This window comes from Trematomus bernacchii, unplaced genomic scaffold (genome assembly GCF_902827165.1).
Source record: "Trematomus bernacchii unplaced genomic scaffold, fTreBer1.1, whole genome shotgun sequence".
Classification (NCBI taxonomy): domain Eukaryota; kingdom Metazoa; phylum Chordata; class Actinopteri; order Perciformes; family Nototheniidae; genus Trematomus; species Trematomus bernacchii.
Genome location: NW_022987581.1, coordinates 1,714,452 through 1,738,526, shown reverse-complemented (window position 1 = coordinate 1,738,526; position 24,075 = coordinate 1,714,452). Strand labels below are relative to the sequence as shown.

At 39.3% G+C, this 24,075-nt stretch overlaps 1 protein-coding gene and 1 non-coding gene across 2 annotated transcripts in view; one reads left to right on the top strand and one right to left on the bottom strand.

Annotated features, from left to right (window-relative positions):
• Window positions 1–6,930, top strand: part of rtbdn (retbindin) — a 17,242-nt gene extending 10,312 nt beyond the window's left edge. Inside the window, exon 6 of the mRNA XM_034127038.1 lies at window positions 6,040–6,930. Coding sequence (XP_033982929.1) covers window positions 6,040–6,387 — 348 coding nt within the window. The 3' untranslated portion in view covers window positions 6,388–6,930. The remainder of the gene's footprint in view (window positions 1–6,039) is intronic.
• A 10,302-nt stretch (window positions 6,931–17,232) lies between these two features.
• On the bottom strand, window positions 17,233–17,338 carry LOC117480032. Its single transcript, XR_004555624.1, has one exon. It is a non-coding gene; the product is annotated as a U6 spliceosomal RNA (small nuclear RNA).
• Between the last annotated feature and the right edge of the window lie 6,737 nt (window positions 17,339–24,075).

Sequence of the window (24,075 nt, the reverse complement as noted above, 5' to 3'; positions counted from 1 at the left end):
AAGTAATGTCAACATAGTACTTGAGTTATATTCGGCACCTATTTCATTTGTAAAAGCCTCTCGAAACGCAGAATTGAAGCTTTACATTTAAATGAGATAATCCACAGATTCACGATGAGTTGAGAAATCCTCATTAAACCTTTTTTTAAATCTTGACTCATGAATATCTCACCCTAAATATAGGAACAAAACGCAGGTGCTGTAGAATAAAAATATGCACCGATACTGGGGAGGATCTGTGAATGCTGACTGCCGTAGGTGTCTATTTGCATAGAAACAAGCTAATGCATTGACACACACACACACACACACACACACACACACACACACACACACACACACACACACACACACACACACACACACACACACACACACACACACACACACACACACACACACACACACACACACACACACACACACACACATACATACACCCCCTCTGGCACAGCGTCTCTCTCTGTCTTTGTACTCGATGGTAACATTATTTGCAAGCCAAGGTCTGATTTATCTCAGCGTTAGACGCTCTTTGTGCTCAGGGTTTTGAGGGAATGAATGCACAGAGCGGCCATGGAGGTTACACTGAAAGAGCTTTTTAAATTAACATGTGTGTCAAACGACAAGGTGTGCACAGGTGACTAACTCGTATCTCCTTTCAAAGTAGCTGCTTGTCATTTTTCCATGAATTTCCAAAGCAATGTCAGGCATTGAAGCCACTAAACATGACAATAGGTCTTATTTCCATTGATTTCTTTAAACAAAATGTCAGAAAATGCACTTTTTAAGCCTCTAAAATTATGAAGAATCCTACTTTTGTCTGTGTTGTATCATTTGAATATAAATACATGACAATTTGTTGAATTTCCATTCCTTTTTTAGCACAAAAATATCAGAAAATGCAGTTTTTTTAAGCCGCTAAAATTATGAAAAATCCTACTTTTTACAGTTTTATATCATATGAAAGTAAATGTGTGACCATACATGACAGTATGTCTTTAAAGATTGCATAACATGTTGTTTTCGGCCTCTCAAATATAGGCAATTCCTTATTTTTCTTTCTACAGTACTGCTGGTTTATATACATATTTTGGGATTTCAGAGGGATAGGACAAGACGTTTAAAGACCTAAATCTCCTTGTACTTTAAGGAACAGTTTTCAAAATGTTCTGCCAAACTAAGTGATCGATTGATTTAGTAATCAGCATTAATTAATCAACAATTAAAATACTTACTCAGTATATCATAGCTGAACATCTGGGTAATTTCACATCCAGTCTCATAAATCTAATAAATCGACTATTTGTAATATTCTTATTTTGACCCCACGAGTCATTACAATAGACTTTGATATAAATACATTTACTGTCAGTGTCCTCTCTGGTTTCTGTTTCCCTGTCACACCGGCTCGAATGCGTCAGGTTTCTGAACACAGAGGCGTGGAATTGAATCAGATAAAGATGGAAAGGACAAGATAGAGCCTCAGGAAATTTCAGCCTCTCACTTATTCGATCACACCCTGTCGTCTGAAGACACTTTAGCCTGTACAGAATTAGCTTTTGGCAGCAAACCGTGTGTGCCTGGGGCCAGCGTAAGTGTGTGTGTGTGTGTGTGTGTGTGTGTGTGTGTGTGTGTGTGTGTGTGTGTGTGTGTGTGTGTGTGTGTGTGTGTGTGTGTGTGTGTGTGTGTGTGTGTGTGTGAGGTTGCTTGCGATAAGACTCAAGCAGCAGACGGAGAGTAGTGTTTTAGCTGTTTCTTCTCAGTCCTAATCCCCCGACAGACTGGAGGATGAAGGGAAGCTGACGTTAGGAAGAAGTACACATAGGAGGAGTTGCAGAGAATACACTGAATAAGAGAGATAAATAAATAGTAAGTGGAGGAATAAGCAGGAAAATAAAGATTTAGTGGAAGTTAAGGGGACAAAATGCGAAGTACACATAGGTGGAATTTCCTTCGGTGTATAATGGTGCATACATAAACAAAGTGAGAACTTTTATACAATTTAAAAAACAAAAATAAATGTTAACAAGAAGTATAAATAGACAAAAAAGAAAGTGCAATAAAAATAGGATAAATTACTTAACAAATGTAATCATATATGTGCAGTACTTACTTGAATATTCATATTAAATCGTAAATAATACTTCTACTCAACTCCATTTTGAAAGGAAAGTATTGTGGTTTTGCTGCACTGCATTTATTTGCACACTTATACTCAGAGGTGGGAGAAGTACTCAGATCTTGTACTTGAGTAAAAGTAAAAGTACTCAGATCTTGTACTTAGTAAAAGTAGAAGTACTCAGATCTTGTACTTGAGTAAAAGTAGAAGTACTCAGATCTTGTACTTGAGTAAAAGTAGAAGTACTCAGATCTTGTACTTGAGTAAAAGTAGAAGTACTCAGACCTTGTACTTGAGTAAAAGTAGAAGTACCAGAGTGTAGGAATACTCTGTTTCAGTAAAAGTCCTGCATTCAAAATGTTCCTCAAGTAAAAGTATAAAAGTATTATCATCAAAATATAGTGAAAGTAGCGACAGTAAAAGTAGTCATTGTGCAGATTGGTCCATTTCAGAATAATATATATGATATGTTTTATAATGATTGATCATGAAAGTGTTCTCAAAGCTGGTAAAGGTGCAGCTAGTTTGAATGACTTTGTATACTGCAGGGTAGCTTGTGGATTTACTCCAGGTGGAACTAAAGTCTGATTTAACACTTGATTATATTTCACACCATTCATCCACATCTGTAAAGTAACTAAAGGTATTAAATACATGTAGTGGAGTAAAAGTACAAAGTAGCATAAAATGAATATACTCAAGTAAAGTATAAGTATCTCAAAATTGTACTTAAGTACAGTACTCGAGTAAATGTACTTACTCTTACTTCACACCTCTACTTGTACTGTTATGTTTACATATAAAACACATGATATGCTGATTGTTAAGGAATAATTCTTCTAGATATCTAACCTTTTACTCTGACATGTGTTATCTCCTTTAAGGAAAGGCCTTGGTGCCATATGTGTTGTTGTCACCAGTGTGTGACCGGTCAACTTGACTGGCACGCAGGGTAATTGTTGTGAGAACACTGAAGCACTTCTTTATCGGTGTTTGTGGGCTCTAGGATGTGAAATCCTTGAGGCCATGAGCGTCGGACGCAGATGATTCAGTGTTTAGTCTACTCCTTCAGAGATGTTGATTTCTCTCTGTGAACCAGTTAAAAGGTCTAGCATAGAGAGAGGTTCTTCAGAATTGACGTGGCAACTCTACCGTGTAGTCAGAACCTCTGACTCTTTGATTTGTGATGTGAATCCTCCGGCCGAATACTCTGAATAAACCCATCAGTGTTTGACATCAAAGCTCCAACTCTCACTGTGTCTCCTTCCTGAGTCGGTGACTCCATGCATTACTACACAGAAGTTTCCTCCACACTGATGATATGCTACAGTACCCTAACTAATCAGGTTTTACAAGTGGAATAGAGAATGTGCAGTATATCAGAATGTCAAAGTGCAGAGACAGTGACTTAATGACTGCTCATGAGGCTGTCACTAGGTAAAGAAAAAGGAGCTTAACACTCAAAACTTCAGTGTGTGTGTCACTGAAACTTCACGAATAAGCTTCCTCAACTTTGTAGTCTTCTACGACATTCACAGCTGCAGCTCGAATGTTGAATTGTGATTTGTTGTCTGCAGCGTTGTGCCATATCCCTTGTAATCCCCATACTTGTCTTATTAGAGAGGGGGATTTGTCACGCTCCAGAAACTGTAGCGCTAATGTCAGCGGTAATTGAAGTTTGTCCTCAAAGTAAAACTTCATAAGGACTTCTGTGAATATCCGTCAGATAGCTACACAAAAGAGGCTGAGCGTGACCTTTCCGATTAGTTTAGTCTGTCTTGCCAGATTTGTTGTTCTACCGTAAAAAACGACACAAAGATGTCTTTCAGATACCAGTGTGTGATGTCCAAGGTCATCGTGTGTTATAATTTCCTCTCGAGGCCGAGGAGAGGAACAAAAGCAGCTGCCAGGTGCCGGCAGGCCGCTCTAACACCTGGCAGAGGGCCGTTTGAAATAGGCCAGAGTCAATGGAGTGGTGTGGTCCTAAACCTGGAAGGGAGTTAGCATTTGAGCTATTCCAGGTTCGCTACTCTTAAATTCAATGGTTTTATTAATTAGTTTTCTGTTGTAAGCCTGAAATAAGGTCTGTGGTTAACACAAGCTGAAGAGATTTTACCGTTTTGTTCTACGACATTAAATACATCAGTAAATACCCCACTGGTGATTTTAAAAACAGAGGTTGCTAACAAGTGTCTAAATGAGACGATTAAACGCCATCACGCCCAACATTAGCCACCTTTAGCTTAGCGGTGGTGACGTGAAGTCATGTGACCGTGCTGTAGTTCCTTTATAGCCCAACATTAGCCACCTTTAGCTTAGCGGTGGTGACGCGAAGTCATGTGACCGTGCTGTAGTTCCTTTATAGCCCAACATTAGCCACCTTTAGCTTAGCGGTGGTGACGTGAAGTCATGTGACCGTGCTGTAGTTCCTTTACAGCCCAACATTAGCCTCCTTTAGCTTAGCGGTGGTGACGTGAAGTCATGTGACCGTGCTGTAGTTCCTTTATAGCCCAACATTAGCCGCCTTTAGCTTAGCGGTGGTGACGTGAAGTCATGTGACCGTGCTGTAGTTCCTTTACAGCCCAACATTAGCCTCCTTTAGCTTAGCGGTGGTGACGTGAAGTCATGTGACCGTGCTGTAGTTCCTTTATAGCCCAACATTAGCCTCCTTTAGCTTAGTGGTGGTGACGTGAAGTCATGTGACCGTGCTGTAGTTCCTTTATAGCCCAACATTAGCCACCTTTAGCTTAGCGGTGGTGACGTGAAGTCATGTGACCGTGCTGTAGTTCCTTTATAGCCCAACATTAGCCACCTTTAGCTTAGCGGTGGTGACGTGAAGTCATGTGACCGTGCTGTAGTTCCTTTATAGCCCAACATTAGCCACCTTTAGCTTAGCGGTGGTGACGTGAAGTCATGTGACCGTGCTGTAGTTCCTTTATAGCCCAACATTAGCCACCTTTAGCTTAGCGGTGGTGACGTGAAGTCATGTGACCGTGCTGTAGTTCCTTTATAGCCCAACATTAGCCGCCTTTAGCTTAGCGGTGGTGACGTGAAGTCATGTGACCGTGCTGTAGTTCCTTTATAGCCCAACATTAGCCGCCTTTAGCTTAGCGGTGGTGACAACCAAAAACACAATAAGAAAACCATTGACTTCCCAACCCAGTCTCACGGCATTTCGTGTTATTAGTCACGAAATTAATTTAATCTATTGATTCGTGTTCACCAACACGATTTTCACCTTTTTTTCGTGTCACACAGAACGATTTTAAATGCAATGTATTTCTATTGGTAGTGTGTTTCGTGCCTGCAACACGTCTTTTTGTCCGGTCGGGTCTTGGAAGACCAGAAGCTGTGTGGTTCATAAAAACATGTTCTTACTCAATATCTTACCCTAAGCCTAACCCTATCCCTTTTATTTGAAATTGTATAATGTCTGAGTTTTTTTGCCGTCAGTGAGGAAAAGAAATGGCTCAGAGCCTCAGAATACTGACATCTGTATTTTATGTCATCTTCTTTTCCTTCTAATTTGTTATTATTTGGTGCAGGCACGAAACATACTACCAATATAAATACATTGCTTCTAAAATCGTTCTGTGTCAGAATACTGAAATCTGTATTTTTTTTAATGTCTTTTTCCTTCTAATTTGTTATTATTTACATTGCTTTTAAAATCGTTCTGTGTGACACGAAAAAAATGGCGAAATCGTGTTGGTGAACACGAATCAATAGATTAATTTCGTGACTATAACACGAAATGCCGTGAGACTGTGTTGGACTTCCACACAAGATAAGCGGAAGCTAACTCATTTCCACGTTTAAAAAATAATTTCTGCACAACTCCGCCAGCCATTCATTCGTTGCTTGATGTTCAATTGTCTTCACTTCCAATTAATATATCCTTTGTGTTTCTTTGTATATAGATGTACCAGCACGGCAGGGACCTGTGTGAGAGTCTGTGGGGCGACGCCTTCCTGTCGGTGGAGGACGAGCCTGAAGACGCAGGAGAAACTGGAGGTGAAGGTGAAGGCGGGCGTCCGTGCGGCTGCCTGACCCTCAGCCCCTCAGATAAAGATGTGATGGCCGCCCTCAGGGCTCAGCAGGACGACCCCGAGGAGCTGGACACCACCAAGACGGGCCTGCCTCAATACCGCGCCCCGTGCCAGACCAAGCTGCCCCCCCAGGCCCGAGGGAACAGGAAGGGGAACTCGGTGCTGCGCAAACGCTCACTGGTGGTCGACGACGTGGAGGGGAGTGGAAGCGGCTTGTAGAGAAAGAGAGATATATATATAGGGATTACTGTGTATCGATCTGTCTCTAGAAAATGGAGTCGCTCCTCTAACTAACTCATAGACACACACTGTCCTCATCGTTCTACATTTAATCAATGGTTTTAAATAACATCTGGTGTAGGATAGACACTAACAACCAGGATTTTCAGCCAGGATTTAAAACCATTAAAGGTGCGTTCACACCGGATGCTAAGCTAATATTAGCATCGCTTTGACCATTTGTGTTTACTAACGTCACTCAAACTAGACGCGGTGGCGAGGAGGCGGGGCTTATCTCCATGTAGATACCAACAACAACAAGATAAACATACATACGTAATACACATATCAAAGAGATGTAACTACATATACAACACAGTCTCACGGCATTTCGTGTTATAGTCACGAAATTAATCTATTGATTCGTGTTCACCAACATGATTTCGCCATTTTTTTCGTGTCACACAGAACGATTTTAAAAGCAATGTAAATAATAACAAATTAGAAGGAAAAAGACATTTTAAAAAATACAGATTTCAGTATTCTGACACAGAACGATTTTAGAAGCAATGTATTTATATTGGTAGTATGTCTCGTGCCTGCACCAAATAATAACAAATTAGAAGGAAAAAAAGATGACATAAAATACAGATGTCAGTATTCTGAGGCTCTGAGCCATTTCTTTTCCTCACTGACGGCAAAAAAACTCAGACATTATACAATTTAAAATAAGAGGGATAGGGTTAGGCTTAGGGTAAGATATTGAGTAAGAACATGTTTTTATGAACCACACTGCTTCCGGTCTTCCAAGACCCGACCGGACAAAAAGACGTGTTGCAGGCACGAAACATACTACCAATAGAAATACATTGCATTTAAAATCGTGTTGGTGAACACGAATCAATAGATTAAATTAATTTTGTGACTATAACACGAAATGCCGTGAGACTGGGTTGACATATACACACTTACACACACAAAAAGGCACACACTCACTTTCACAAACACACACACACATTCTGATGGACAGACTAACAGAAACACACTCACCCACGCACGCAAACAGACATACACTTACAGTAAATACTAGATAGGACACACACACACACACACTGAGAGAGACACACACACACACACACACACACACACACACACACACACACACACACACACACACACACACACACACACACACTGAGAGAGACACACACACACACACACACACACACACACACACACACACACACACACACACACACACACACACACACACTGATTAGTAAAAACCATGAATTAATGCTTTGGCTTTTATTTAAATGCTTGTTTTCTGAATGGAGATCGATCATGCTAGGCTAAGCTAAGCTAACGCTGTCGCTGCTCCGTCCACACTCACAATAACGTTATACTGACATAAATAAAGCAGTGAATTCATTCACCATGCCATAGACAGTCTGTAAGTTAATAAACACTGATATTTGTCCAGTTTCTGAACAGATATGAGGAGCTGTGATCTCTCTGTGTGCCGTCGCCCAGAGCTAACGGCTAACGTTTTGGTTTTCTGATTCAACGTCAGTGATGACAGGCGGAGATTCTCAACGCTGATTGGCTTTTGCAAGACGTGTCAAGTCCAAAAAATAGAAATATTCCCGTCTATCCGCGTCTTTGCATTGACCTTACATGTAATCAGGGCCGGACTGGGACTAAAAATCAGCCCGGGACTCTCTCGACCGGCCCACCTCGGTACCGCAAGTAAATACCGCTAGTAAATTGTACATGTAATCGCGACACTCCAAAAATTAACTTTGCATCCGGTGTGAACGCAGCTTAAAGGCTGATTTAAAGGCAAAATCCTGCAAGGGCTCTCACTTCAAAAAGTAATATATTGATAACATCCCACTATAGCTAACCCTAACCCTAAAAAAATTAGGATTTTATCGTTCAAAAGTCAGGTATTTTATCAGCTCGGCTCAGTTCATGATGCACGCGGGAAGTCGTACAGTATTAGTGCATGAATCAAACATCATTACCCAGAAGGCTTCACACTACAGTATTGTAAACATTACTCACCTCCCTGCTTCTCTTTTCATCATCTAGGTGACTTTAATGTGCACTAGTCAAATGTTAAATGCAGATGTGTTGTGATGCTGTATCGTGCGGTCTACATGTCATAGTGTAAGAAAAGGTAATGATAATAATGAATGTAGCTTCTAACTCAGATTACTGGCCTGAGCGTAAAGGGATCTGGAACGATAATGACTACGGAGAGTTGATACCTGAGGGTCGGTTTAATATTCAGAGTGAATCCGCAGCGGCAGGATAGGTTGTCGTATATCACCCGTGTACTGTGGATGTCTTCTTTTTTTTATTACTTCATGTATATCTAGAGCGAGGCACTGTTAGATGTAAATGTTTTGTAAAATAAAAAGGGATTTTTGGTTTTATGGACAGTTTGCTGAAACCGGTGTTTCCGTGCTTTACGTTCTCAATAAAGACAATATTTCTAAATGCCAAACCTGAGTCTGTCATCGTTCTTAAGGGCTGCAAAACAATAAGATTTGATGCATTGAAGGAGATTTATCCTAGAATTCATGATCTCTGAAGGACCAGATCTTAAATGTAGGACTATTTGGGATTAGGTTTACACATCAGATGTTATGTAAGACTATTTAAATAACGTTTACTGTAAGAGCAACATAACATAATCAATTTAAGAGGTACAATTAAACCAGCATGTTAGTTAATATCACTATTTGGTTATGTAAACAAACCAAATAGAGGTGTTAGAGTCCTAATCTTCCAAACAGCTGTTTTCAGTGAGAACATATCCAATATATAATCTTACTAAACTAATATTTACACAGTTCTTCATTACTTTTGCAAATGTTTTTAACTATTTATCCATTACTTTTATGTTACGGGTTAATCCCCTCCTTTTAGCAAACTATTCACAGTGTTTATCCATTGCTTTAAAGGTGGGGTAGGTAATTCACTTCAGAAACACTTTTTGTTATATTCCATGGAATGCTCTTAACATCCCGATAGCAATGAATACATTAAATGCTTTGACAATAAATACATAAAAAAATGTCATCTGTGGAAGCTGTAGTACTGTAAAAAACATGACCAATCATCTGAGCCGGCCCGGCTAAAATAACTGGATGGCCTACCTGCCTGTCAGCCTTCCATCTGTGCACAGACTTATCTCGTGCCCTCATTGGTCATGTGCGCGTTTGTGTGTGTTGGAGGAGGGGCTCTGTAAGGAAGGGGCAGATTTTTTGCGGTTGTGTACTTTCAAATTCTAGCGCACTCGAGCTGGTTTCTCCTTTCTTACCTACCCTGCCTTTAAGCTAACTATGCTAACTTTTGTCATCTTTTATCAAACTATTTTAACCATCCATCCATTACACTCGATGTTTTACTCCATAACACTATGTAAATACATTATATAATACATTTAAAACCTATATACAATATACAATCTCGCTAGTGGTAGCTTTTTGCAGTTCCAGACCATTTCAAATGGGGGGTATTTAGGGGTATCAAATATGAAATGCTCATTTAAATACCACTGACACCCTAGCCAAGGTTTGGTTCTTTATAATAATAATAATAATAATAATGATAATGATATTAAATGTTATTTATATAGCGCTTTTTCTGGTGCTCAAAGGGCTTATTATTTATAAGACTAACAGAAGCCTGGACACTTCCAGTGTAAACATATATATATGTACAATTTGTTTTACATAATGAGCAAACACATCTGCCACAGTTGGGGGGTCAACAGATGCAGGTTTAATAGTACGACTTTTTAACCGCCGTTCTGATTCACTGGTGTTATTTTATGTGTGGTTTCATTAGGGAACATCTGGAAACAGAGTGTACTGTTTCTTTATCAGAGACAGAAGTTGCCTTATTTAGAAATGTTACTGTAGTCCTATCTTCAAAGCCTGACCCCCTGCTGAGCAGAACTTCCCTGCATCAGAAACCTCAAAGCTCTGGAAATAGAAACAGCTCTGTGTTCTCCTCCTGCTATGCCACGAGTGGAAACACTGAAACTCAACTATTATGTTTCCAATAATGAATCCAAATGTGATGTTTTGAGGCTGACAACAATGTATTTGGACTCTCTGCTCCTGGAAACTCATGAAATCAGATATCAACACTCCATGATGTCATGCAGAGAAACAGAGGTGTAAAGTAACTAAGTAAATGTACTCGTGTACTTTACATAAGTACAATTTTGAGGTACTTGTACTTTACTTGAATATTTCCATTTCATACTACTTTGTACTTCTACTCCCCTACACTTCAGAGGTACATGGTGTGCTTTTACTCCACTACATGTATTTAATACCTTTAGTTACTTTACAGATGTGGATGAATGATGTGAAATATAATCAAGTGTTAAATCAGACTTTAGTTCCACCTGGAGTAAATTCACAAGCTACCCTGCAGTATACAAAGTCATTCAAACTAGCTGCACCTTTACCAGCTTTGAGAACACTTTAATGATCAATCATTATAAAACATATCATATATATTATTCTGAAATGGACCAATCTGCACAATGACTACTTTTACTGTCGCTACTTTCACTATATTTTGATGATAATACTTTTCTACTTTTACTTGAGGAACATTTTGAATGCAGGACTTTTACTGTAACAGAGTATTCCTACACTCTGGTACTTCTACTTTTACTCAAGTACAAGATCTGAGTACTTCTACTTTTACTTAAGTACACGATCTGAGTACTTCTACTTTTACTCAAGTACAATATCTGAATACTTCTACTTTTACTCAAGAACAAGATCTGAGTACTTCTACTTTTACTCAAGTACAAGATCTGAGTACTTCTACTTTGACTCAAGTACAAGATCTGAGTACTTCTACTTTTACTCAAGTACAATACCTGAATATTTCTACTTTTACTCAAGTACACGACCTGAATACTTCTACTTTTACTCAAGTACACCATCTGAGTACTTCTACTTTTACTCAAGTACACCATCTGAGTACTTCTACTTTTACTCAAGTACACCATCTGAGTACTTCTACTTTTACTCAAGTACAAGACCTGAGTACTTCTCCCACCTCTGCTGAGAAACATCTGACCCCAGTGTCTTAAGAAGTTCACGTCCTCCTCTGTCAGCTCCAAATGTTCTGATTCAGAACGACATCAGCTGTCAATCACGCTCGCCCTTTCCTGACCATCGCTTCAAGGCTGAAGTCAAATGATGTTATATCTAAATCAATATATGGACTATTTATTTAAACACTGTCAAAGTCTGGTTCTAGTATTATGTTGACATTTTGGACCCTTTGGTTCTGTTCGGGTTAAATTGAGAAGGGACATTGGTGGGGTTTTAAGGAATACAGAAATACACAATCCCTAACATATTGCCTTTATCTCAATTCCAAACAAATTAGATAACATATATGATTTATGTCTGCAAATACTCTCTGCTAGATCACATTTAACTGACAGCAAGTCTTCTGAATCCAGCGATTAGACCGTTCCCATTAACCCCGAACCAGTAATACAGTTTAAATAACCAACAATGTTTACTCCAAATAATATAATAATATAATAATATAACTTTAAAATAATGTCATTAAAAGAGACTAACATGTGGATTTGACTCATGAACACATCTTGTTAATGTTCCTCAGGTGAGCAGTGTGTGCCCTCTGCAGGTGAAACTGCAGAGGGCACACACTGTTAGTTATGTTACGTGTGTCCTATATGCTATGTACTGTAAGTGTATGTCTGTTTGCGTGCGTGGGTGAGTGTGTTTCTGTGAGTCTGTCCATCAGAATGTGTGTTTGTGTTTGTGTCAGTGAGTGTGTGCCTTTTTATGTGTGTATATGTATTTTTGAGTGTGTGCATTTCTGTGTGTCTGTTTGTGTCTCTGTGCGTTTCTTTTTGTGTTTCTTTTAGTGTGTGAGCATGTGAATGTGTGTGTGTTAGTTAGTAGTTCTGCATGTGTGTGTGTGTGTGTGCGTGCGTGCGTGCGTGCGTGCATGCGTGCGTGCGTGCGTGCGTGGTTATGTCCGTAATGAACTTGTGTGTTGATGATGTTAACATCGTGTCCTCTCAGAAAGTCATCATCACAGCAGATGTCAGAGTACACACACACACACACACACACACACACACACACACACACACACACACACACACACACACACACACACACACACACACACACACACACACACACACACACACACACACACACACACACACACACACACACTGTACCTCAGAGGAGGAGGTTATCTTTTTCATTTGTTTCAGTTTTATTCCAGTTTTGTCTTATAAAGGCCAAGGTCTGTCTGAAACTAATTTTAACACAGATTAATTTATCGTTTTAATTTGTTACTGCAAGGAAAACATGTGACCTTCAAACTCTTCAAAACACACATGTCTTTGGGTTTCTCTTACTAACTTATTCTCTCGTACACCCACTTTCCTTGGACTACTATTTCCACTGCATGTCTTTCTATATAGAGTGTGTTTTAAGTGCTCCATTCTTACGTAGCAGCGTTCATTTGGCATTGTGACGGTTAGTTACATAATAATGCTTGTGGAATACCGTAACATACATTGTATTTTAGTAAATGAATCATGATATAGATCTAACATTTTGTGTATGTTTAAGTCTGTATTTTGAGGTATAACATGTGTAAAATGTGTATAACTTAATAGTAAAGATATTCTGTTCTATCTGCCAGTATGCGTGAAGTCTTGAGCTTTCTAGATTTAATTCAATGAGCTCTAGCAAATTAGCTAAGCAAGTGCATGGTTTTATATAATCAAGAACAAATCTGCTTTTCATTGAAATGTTATTTATCAGGTTACTCACTAACTCTGAATGTGGTAAAGATATGTTCCTTAATGTTTATGTGTATTTTAAGCGAAATTGAATCATATGTATAAGTGATTGAGCAACATTTTATTTTTTAAATGTGATACGCTATAAATAAATGTATTTTTGTTAATAATTTCCTATTGTGCACACACACACACACACACACACACACACACACACACACACACACACACACACACACACACACACACACACACACACACACACACACACACACACACACACACACATACACCCCCCAGTTTTCACTCAGCTGTTTACTAGCAGCATGTCATGTGGTATTTTTTTTTTTATCGTTTATTTGGCAGGGACATTTCACATTAATGAACACTTAAAACAATAAATGTGCCAAGCGTAAATATGCCGGATTTAGCTTTGAGCTCATTTCCATCCGCAGTCCCTCACATAAAACATTTAAGAAAATGACATTTACAAACATAGCAAAAACAAATACATGAAATGCAAAAAGTGCAAAAGAGCAAGAGCAGCATACACAAGTATTTATGACATGGTGATACAATATAGCAGCAACGATACCTAAAGTGCAAGAGGAGATACCCCTGTGTTAAAGTGCATTTAGCGGTGATTGCACGTCTGTTTGTTTCTCAACCATTCTTTGAGTTGACCTTTGAAACTATTGAGAGTGGGACAATCCCGTATCTCAGTTGGGAGGCTGTTCCACAAAGAGCTGCCTTTAATGGAGAGGACATTTTGTGCAAAAGTGGTCCGTCTGCGGTGGACTTCACAGTCTCCTCTGGTTTCTGACCTAGTGCAGCGTCCAGTGTGTTTTTTGTGGATGAATTCCCCTAAGGGATGGGGGGGCAGTCCATGTAAACATTTATAAACTGTGTGTTAAATACATGTAGTGAAGTACAATATTTGCTGCCAAAATGTAGTGGAGTAGAAGTATTAAGTAGCCTCAAATGGAAATACTTAAGTAGAGTACATGTACCTCAAAATGTACTTAATTATATTACTTGAGTCAATATACTAAGTTACTTTCCACAACTGCTGGGAAGTCACCAACATTTGCCAATTTATCTGTTTGTTTTGCTTTTTCATAAAGATTTCTTACTTGACCAGCCTTTTTTATTTTATTTTAAAGGTCCCATGTCATGGCCATTTCTACTTTCATACAAAGGGTGCAATAGTGGGTGTCAACATACAACTATATATATATATAGGTGTAAACAAAGGATCCAAGTTGTAATTATATTCAACTGAAATAAAGTTCCTCTCTCTTGTGCCCACTCAGGTGTCTGTGCCCACTCAGGTGTCTGTGCCCACTCAGGTGTCTGTGCCCACTCAGGTGTCTGTGCCCACTCAGGTGTCTGTGCCCACTCAGGTGTCTGTGCCCACTCAGGTGTCTGTGCCCACTCAGGTCGTAACGTTAGATCTGCTGAATGACACAACCATTTGATCAACGATATCATTATTTTCAAGGGCTTTAATGCATGATCGGAATGACTATTCTTTCAATTATTGTCAACATAGTTTTATTATTAACATTAATATTTTATGATTAACATTTTTGAGATCCTGAGGCCCAGGTCTAACGAGACCCCCTCCCGTTTATTCTATGGCATTCTCGTTTAACTCAGTACCCTCCCATTGGTTGTCTCAGTTAGATTGTCTCAGTTAGATTGTCTCAGTTAGATGACGTGTTATTTAGCGGGCGGGCGTTTTAACTGTCAATTCATTAGTGGTGCAAGGATGACGTATTTTTACTGTACTCAAATGTTGTATCAGTTTTACCTAATTTGGAAATTATTGGCGATACTCTTAAGAATAACAAATCTATTAATGCTTCCCTGAAATCCCACATTTTTCACAATTTTAACAGAGGCTTATTTCCTCAAGTGACCGATTTAGACACTTTATCTGTAATGGAAAAATCTTATTTTATAAAATGGCCTATTTCCCCTAAAGCAAAAGAAACTCATTTTAAAATTGTTCATAAAATCTACCCGGTTTCTACTTTTTTAAATTCAAGATTTAAATTTGAAGTGGAATCATGTTCCTTTTGTAATTTATCTGATGAATCGTTGGAACATTTATTTTTCTCATGCCCTTTTTCTGAATTGTTTTGGTCGAATGTGAGAGATTGGTTGTTACTTAAATTAACAAATATTCCGGCCTTCAAAATATATCACATTTTATATTATATTGATAATTTGGACTCTCCCATTTCTGATTTGGTAAATATAATTATTATTTTGGGTAAATACCATTTATATTGTAGTAAATGGAGAGGAGGCAAGCCCTCCTTTCCCTGTTTCATAAATGAGTTCAAGTCCTTTTTTCTGTCCCTTAGAAAAATACAATCTTGGAACCTGTCTATAAAGATTTGCAATGACATTTCCAAATGGCTCTTATTGGATGTATTATTTATGTTTTTTTTTGTCTTATTGTGAATGAATGTCTTGAACTTATAAGTTGATGATATCCTCACCGAGCTTTTGTATGTTTACATTTTTTTTCAATAAAACATTTATAAAAAAAAAAGTTTAAAAAAAAAAGGATGACGTATTTTATCCGGTAAGTAAGCTGCTGGTTCCCTCGACAAAAAAGCAACGGGATTTCTCCATAGGATTTTGGAAAATAGCTCAAAATAAGGTCTGTGGAAAACGAACCTGTTTGATAAATGCACGTTTTGTTCAGCCGGATAATCTCCACATGTCTACCCTACTTTTATAATTTTCGAATCATGAATCTAATCGCCAGAGGCAAAAAAAAAAATTCGCGGGTCCGCTCAGTGAAACAAAAAACTTCGTCGTAAAATGAGTAATGAAATCTCCACAAACGATTTATCAAAGCATATATTTAATTAACTGCATTTCTATAAACCTTTTCAAAACATAGATGTTCCACTTATTACATAACAACAACAAAATAAAATGATGGTAAGATATTGTTTTTCGATTTCCAACAGATCGTTTGAGGAACTTTGGGAAATTCAAGACTGGACTTACCTTATGACTATGGCTCAATCATGCACTTTGGAATGTAAGTAATAATTAAATGTAGATAACTCAATATATAATAATTTTGTTTATGAATTATGATGTTAAATGTCTATGTTTAGGTTTGCATACTCTCAGGATGGCTCCCCAACCATCATTCCTATAAACAACCAGAACAGCAAGGACATAAAGCTGGGCCAGGTATCATCTCTCAGCCGCATTGACAAGATGAAAATCAACAAGCTTTATAAGTGTGGTAAGTACCAAACATCCTTACCAAACCTAGTAATTAAACATATTGCTAAACGGGCAGATATTTCCAATCACTTTTTTTAAAAATAACAACGAAACATGGAGGAACACAAGTCTGCGTTTAACCGTCCCGCTGCCTCCTTGTGCTGCAGAGATTTCATGAGGTTTTCCTTCTATAAAACAGCTGCGGGCAGCAGATACTGTGAGTGTCACGGACATGAATTCATAGATCAAGGCAGACTGGTGCACACACTCTCCTGTTTTGCCAATCCGGTGCTTAAACAAATATAGCTCGACACCCCTGGCCGAAATGTCCTTAAAATGAAGTCCGAGTTCGACATTTTAATTCATGTCCTGCCTAGATGTATATGTATTGAATATCTGTAATAACTTAACACGTTATGCTTTTTTCTAACGACGCGACTGGCAACACTTAAATACAAAAACGTAAGAAATAACAAGTTTAAGTGAAGTTTGCGAGCAGAAACGTGAACCTTAACCACTGGAGTCTAAAGGAAAACCCTAGATCTACACCCGAGGACAATAAAGTCAAAAAGTCCATATGTGATCAGGTCTTGTTGTAGTTTAAGAGATAAAGAGATTAGAGGGAAAGATTTGAACACAGAGGCTCCACTCTGCAGCTGCAATACCACCAGCGGCCACGGCGGCGCTGTTCGCCTGAATAAAATCTTTGAAAAATCATATAAAATCATAAAAATCTTTAAAAATATGGCAATATAGAACGCTTCACGAATTTGCGTGTCATCCTTGCGCAGGGGCCATGCTAATCTTCTCTGTATCGTTCCAATTTTAGTATATGTGCTACCGTAGTAACACAATAACAACCAGTATCTGAGGGGTTAATATAGGTCTCTGAGCAAGAGAATCTTTGTCTTGGGGTAGCAGAACACATACAGCTAAAAGGGAGCAAAACACTGGCTTTAAATGGCTTTAAAAGGGCAGAAAACACAGCATATGGAGGTCTGAATGCTAATGCTGTGAGTCTGGTACCTTAAAAGACTCATCAGGACCGGCTCTGACCCACGTTAGGTCCAGTCTGACCTGCTGAGGAACTGCTAGAGCTCATGGGAACTTTATGCAGAGCGCTTTCACGTCACACAGCCAGATCTACTCTCCCCTCCTCCTCCATTCATTCCACAGAGGCAGACGGGGGTGGGGGAGGCACACGGACACCCACATGTCTTCTGTTCTTCCACTCAGACGGTCACGGCAGCAACAACCTCCTCTGATCCACACAGACGGATGATTTCAGCTCCAGGCGTCAGGCAGAGGACTCCCGGAGCTGCTGATCTGCTGCTAGATCAAGCCTGAGCGGAAAGAGAGACACAGTTTGGGTGAATTTCACAACCAGAAACAAGCCTGAAAACAGAAGCTGTGTATAAAGAAATCAAGCAGGAGTAGAAGAAGAAGAAGGAACAATGTGGAGGAAACAGCTGAAGCTTCATGTATTTGATCATGTTGTAGCACAGCTTCATTCTTTTAGAGGCGTTAGAAGGGAATAGGAAGTGATGTTTGGTCTGCGTGTGCAACATCTGCCTTGAATGGAGTACACTGAAACACATACAGACAGGACACATGTACACATTTACAGTTTAACTAACAAGGTTCCTGAAAACATTGTCAAGATATGTTTGTACAACTGATCTGACTTTTATTTAAGTGAATAAACTCTAAAATGTTATAGTTTCTTCCTGCTTCCTGCTACTTCCTGTTTACATTCAAAAAATGCCCGTGCAGTTTCACAAACTCACCACCAGGTGTCAGCCTGAGACCAGTCAGTGGAGAGAAAAATTATGTATTGAAGTCAATGGAGAGAGAAAAATTATCTTTCGATCCCGTTTGAATTGTGCCACGAATTACACATGATGTTTGTCAATTTAAAAGATAATTTTGCAAGTTAAAAAAAACGTTTTGCCGTAAAACTGTGAAGTAAGACTTTTTTGTGTGAAACCCATAGACTGTATGTGAAACCGCTCAATGAACTACATCTCTGGTCTCGCACAACAACATACGTCACCAAGATGGCCGTCACTACCCTCACTATCACCACAGTGACGCGTCCTAAAACCCGGATGTAAACTCTTTCCGGTTCCTTCGTCAAAAACGCAATGCAATTTCTCCATAGGATTTTGGAAAATAGCTCGAAATAAGGTCTGTAGTTGACACACATTTAAGAAACGGATCACGTTTTGTTCAGCCGGATAATATCCACATGTCTACACTACTTTTATAATTTTCGAATCATATATCTACTCGCCAGAAGCAAAATGCTAACGTTATGCTATAAACGAACTACAACAGGGTCACTGCTTCAACGTCACGCCAACTTAAGATCCATATTAAAAACTACAGATTCTAAATGGTACAGGTTGAAGCGTTTGTTTTAACAGTTTGCAGGAGGCAGGCACTTGCTTTCAAGCAGAACAGGGCAAACAAACTTAGCGGGAGTGTTTACGTTTTCGGTGTAATGACGTACAACGTCCTCGACAACTTCTATAGTCCTATTCAGCCACTTGTTAACAACCATCGTTTTTCAGACACGTCAACGCTGATAAAAATGACAAGGCTGTAATGCTAACTAACGTGCTTGCTACTAGCTAGGTAGCTAACTTGATCCAGCCACTCCTGGTCCTTTCATCAGACGGGAAGCGAAATAACGAGCAAGACCCATTGCTGGTATGATTACAGCCTGGTACAAAGCACACAGGCATCTTGTTAAAGTTATCTAATGGCGCGTTTCCACTACAGCGCGGAGCACGGTTTAAGAGGGCTGTGACGTCAGCGGCCCGTCTTTGGTTGCGTTTCCACTTGGCCTAGTACCGGCCGGCGGGTCCTAATTCACAGTTTTTCTGGCCTCATAAAATCGTGGGTCTAGGGCCAGAGACAACGAGGCTGAGTCGGGCTGAGTATGCTAAACTAGAGAGAGAATCGCTGGCAAGGGGGCTACAACTACAACAAGATGGACATATTTGACCGTGATTTAATTGTAATACACGTTTCAAAATGATGCCGAAGTAACAACATACTGATACCGGTTAGTAAAAACCATGAATTAATGCTTTGACAAGTCTGCAGACAGACGGCAGGGGAAAAACCTTTTAAAATGCGTGTTTTCTAAATGGAGATTGGCTAAGCTAAAGCAGTATATGCTCCGACCGTCCACACTCACAACAACGGCCTATACAGACATAAATAAAGCAGCGACTGTATTCGCCATGACACAGGCAGTCTGTGGTTTGTACTTGTTTAACTTTTGTCTAGTTTCTGAACAGATATGAGGAGCTGTGAGCTCTGAGTGCTAACAGCTAACGGCTGTGTTGTTTTTCTGGGGTTCTCATTGAAGATGACGTCGCGGCTCCGCCTACACTGCGTTACTATAGATACTACCCCAGTTCCTAAACTGTAATGGAAATGCGCCATAAAGTGAGCCAGTCCTAACGAGGCCTAGCCATACCGAGCGAGGCTGAGCGAGGCCGTGTAGTGGAAACGCGCCATTAGCTATCTCTTATATTTAGTGGAGGAAAACAATTATGACATCACTTACGCGACTCTGGGATTTGTAGTCTTTTCTAGTTGCGTATTTTTCATAGTATTATATTTCAACAGTTTTACGACAAACTGTGACTTTTTTTACATGGAAATGATTTTTTAAGATTGACAAACATCATATGTGTAATTCATGGCACAATTCAAACGGGATCGAAAGATACGTTTTCTCTCCCCATTGACATTGATAATTTTTCCGAAATAAGGTCCCATGGGGCGGAAGTAGAAGGGCGGGACTTCGCCTCTATACTGTTTAAAACAAGAGAAGCAACCCTTAAAATTGAAATGTCTATTATGTGCATTATGTATTGTTTCAACAGTATTACATCCACGAAACATTTCCAGTAAACAGAAGTACACAGCGGTACAAAGAAGTACACAGCAGTACACAGATGTACACAACAGTATACAGTAGTACACAGCATTACACAGCAGTATACAGCAGTGCACAGCAGTATACAGCAGTACAGTGTGTGTGAATACATCATAAAGGAGTGTATATTTCTTTTAATGCTGTCTGAATGCCAATTTACTAGTTTGTGTTGCTTTAAATCACAGACAAATACCCAGTGATTAAGTATTCCTACCACATGGTAACAAATATATATTACAAGGTCATGTTGTGCTTTGGAAATGTGACATACAAGTCAAAGTAAGTCTGTGTAATAAGCAAAAGAAGTAAAACTGTTAAATGTGATAAATAATTTTAAAAAACACCCAAATAAATTGTAATTATTCATAATAAATAAGATTTAAATGTAGATGTCACTTATGTATCTCTCAGTCAGATAGTTGATGCTGTTCCTGTATTTACTACAACATATTATATTTGATAAATTATTGTGTTTTTTATACTGTATTTGCAAAGTTAAAAATAATACATCATTTTTAATCCGTCTGAAACTAGTGATGGTACAGTAAGAAGCTCTGATGGCAGCGGAGAGGTGGGAGGAATATTCATGATTCTAGAGAACTGTGTGTGTGTGTTTCTCTGTGTGTGTATGTTTCTGTGTGTGTGTGGAAGGGTCTTGTGTAGAGGAAACCAAACCCCCCCGATCAGTGATGTACGTCAGCGTCAGCATCACAGATGTTCCCACAGACACTCTGTGGGCCGAGTGTGTGGAGAGCCTGTTTTTGGAGTGTGTGTGTGTGTGTGTGTGTGTGTGTGTGTGTGTGTGTGTGTGTGATCAGAATATGTAGAATAGAGTATGTGGGCCTGTGTGAGTAGATGGAGACACGAAGTTGTGTTTAAAGTGTTCCTGAGTAGGAGCTGTACATAAGAGTGTGTGAGTACAGGAGAAGTGTTACACACACATCTATTAATATGTTACAATAAAAGCAACAAGTAATGAAATAAAAATAATTCAGGTTTCAGAAATCCCCTGAAATATTAACTTCCGTAGACCATGTAATGATAATAATAATAACACAATAATAATATGAAATTCTGCTAGATAAATAGAATAATTCGACTATAATATAATTTTAAATAAATAAACTTCTGCACATTATTTACTATAATAATTACAGTTTGTATGATACTAATATACTATAATATATGTTAATGTCATTATGAATCTTACAGCCCACAGTGCAGTTGATTGTTATCCTGAATATCAAAGCCTTGATCGAAGCCCAAATATCTGTGGACTTTGGCAAAAACAGGCAGTGAGATATTTGACGTACATCCCCTAAAATGTAGGTTTCTTGATAAAAAAAAGAGGAACTGGTGTGGGTGTGTTTCCATGTCCAAACGGCACAAGATAGAGGAGTTGTTATTGATGGAAATTCTGTTATTTTAAATATGTGTCAGACAAAATGAGGTCAAAGCCTTCCTCTCAGAAACATCCTGAGGTGAGAGAGGAAACCACAGCCGGTGTCTGAAGTGGTTTTAAAGAAACTCAGAGTGTGTTTACTTCACGTCACACACTGATCACACACTGAGCACACACTGATCACACACACTGATCTCACACTGAGCACACACTGATCTCACACTGATCACACACACACTGATCACACACTGATCTCATACTGATCACACACTGATCTCACACTTAGCACACACTGATCTCACACTGATCACACACACACACACTGATCTCACACTGAGCACACACTGATCACACACTGATCTCACACTGATCACACACTGATCACACACTGATCACACACACACACACTGATCTCACACTGAGCACACACTGATCACACACTGATCTCACACTGATCACACACTGAGCACACACTGATCACACACACACACACTGATCTCACACTGAGCACACACTGATCACACACTGATCTCACACTGATCACACACTGATCACACACTGATCTCACAGAAATCCCCTCTCAGTTTTTTTATAGACATTAGATTCTGCACGACTCCTCTCCGGGTCAAAGGTTAAAAAAAGGGATGGTAACGGTACTCAGATCCTATATTTCAGTAACAACAAATTTGTGTAGAAATATTCTGTGAAGGAAATTGTCTGCATTTAAAATATTACGTGAACTGAAATTACATAAAATTATAATTTTATAATAACACTTGTTTTACTCTGCAGAGTACTAAAGCTGGCAGACAAATTCAGTGGAGTAAAAATAACAACAATTACCCTCAGACATGGAGTAAAAGATGCATTTCAATGGAAATACCAGTGGGGCCCATTAAACATGAAGTGACCCCTAACAGCGTGACTCATCAGGTCTACTTAACGCGGGACTTTCCCCCCAAACAATCGCTCTTGAGCCCCACATATCTGGCTCTGATGCATCCACTGAAGAATGTTGGCAGTGTCCATCCACACACACACACACACGCACGCACACACACACACACGCACGCACACACACACACACACACACACACATTACTGCTGCTCTGCCAGGCGGTGTGGCATCTCCAAACGCCCCCGAAATTCCCGAAGCCAATGTCACTTCCTGTTCCGATTATACTGACACCTCAAATATGTAACGTTGACGCGTGAGTGGCAGCGACAGGTTGCAACCAACGTATTTAGGAATGTGATTATGGATCTAAATCATTCATTTAGGCCTTTATAAAAAAGCTGTTTCATAATTCAAATGTGTTTTAAATGATTCCATCACTGAGAAAACCGCTTCCTGTTGTCAGTGGTGGAAGTATCAATCAAATGTATTAATTAAAGAGTCCTCTCCCGCTGATGTTGAGGTGTATATCAGTATGTAGTGTCTCTACTTTAAAGAGTCCTCTCCTGCTGATGTTCAGGTGTATATCAGTATGTAGTGTCTCTACTTTAAAGAGTCCTCTCCTGCTGATGTTCAGGTGTATATCAGTATGTAGTGTCTCTACTTTAAAGAGTCCTCTCCTGCTGATGTTCAGGTGTATATCAGTATGTAGTGTCTCTACTTTAAAGAGTCCTCTCCTGATGATGTTCAGGTGTATATCAGTATGTAGTGTCTCTACTTTAAAGAGTCCTCTCCTGCTGATGTTCAGGTGTATATCAGTATGTAGTGTCTCTACTTTAAAGAGTCCTCTCCTGATGATGTTCAGGTGTATATCAGTATGTAGTGTCTCTACTTTAAAGAGTCCTCTCCTGATGATGTTCAGGTGTATATCAGTATGTAGTGTCTCTACTTTAAAGAGTCCTCTCCTGCTGATGTTCAGGTGTATATCAGTATGTAGTGTCTCTACTTTAAAGAGTCCTCTCCTAGCAATATTTGCTATTGTGCTCACACACATACACACAAAACTAGCAGCTAAAGCGAGAGTAAAAAGCGCAATATTTGCTTACAAACTGTAGAGTAAAAGTTGCATGAATTAGCATAAAATGTAAATACTCAAATGTAATACAAGTACTTAAAACGTGTACTTAAAGATGGGGTAGGTAATTTTGGAGAAACCAGCTCGAGTGCGCTAGAATTTGAAAATACACAACCGGAACAAATCTGCCACTTCCTTACAGAGCCCCTCCTCTAACACACTCAAACGTACCTACCCCACCTTTAAGTAGGCCTAAAGTACT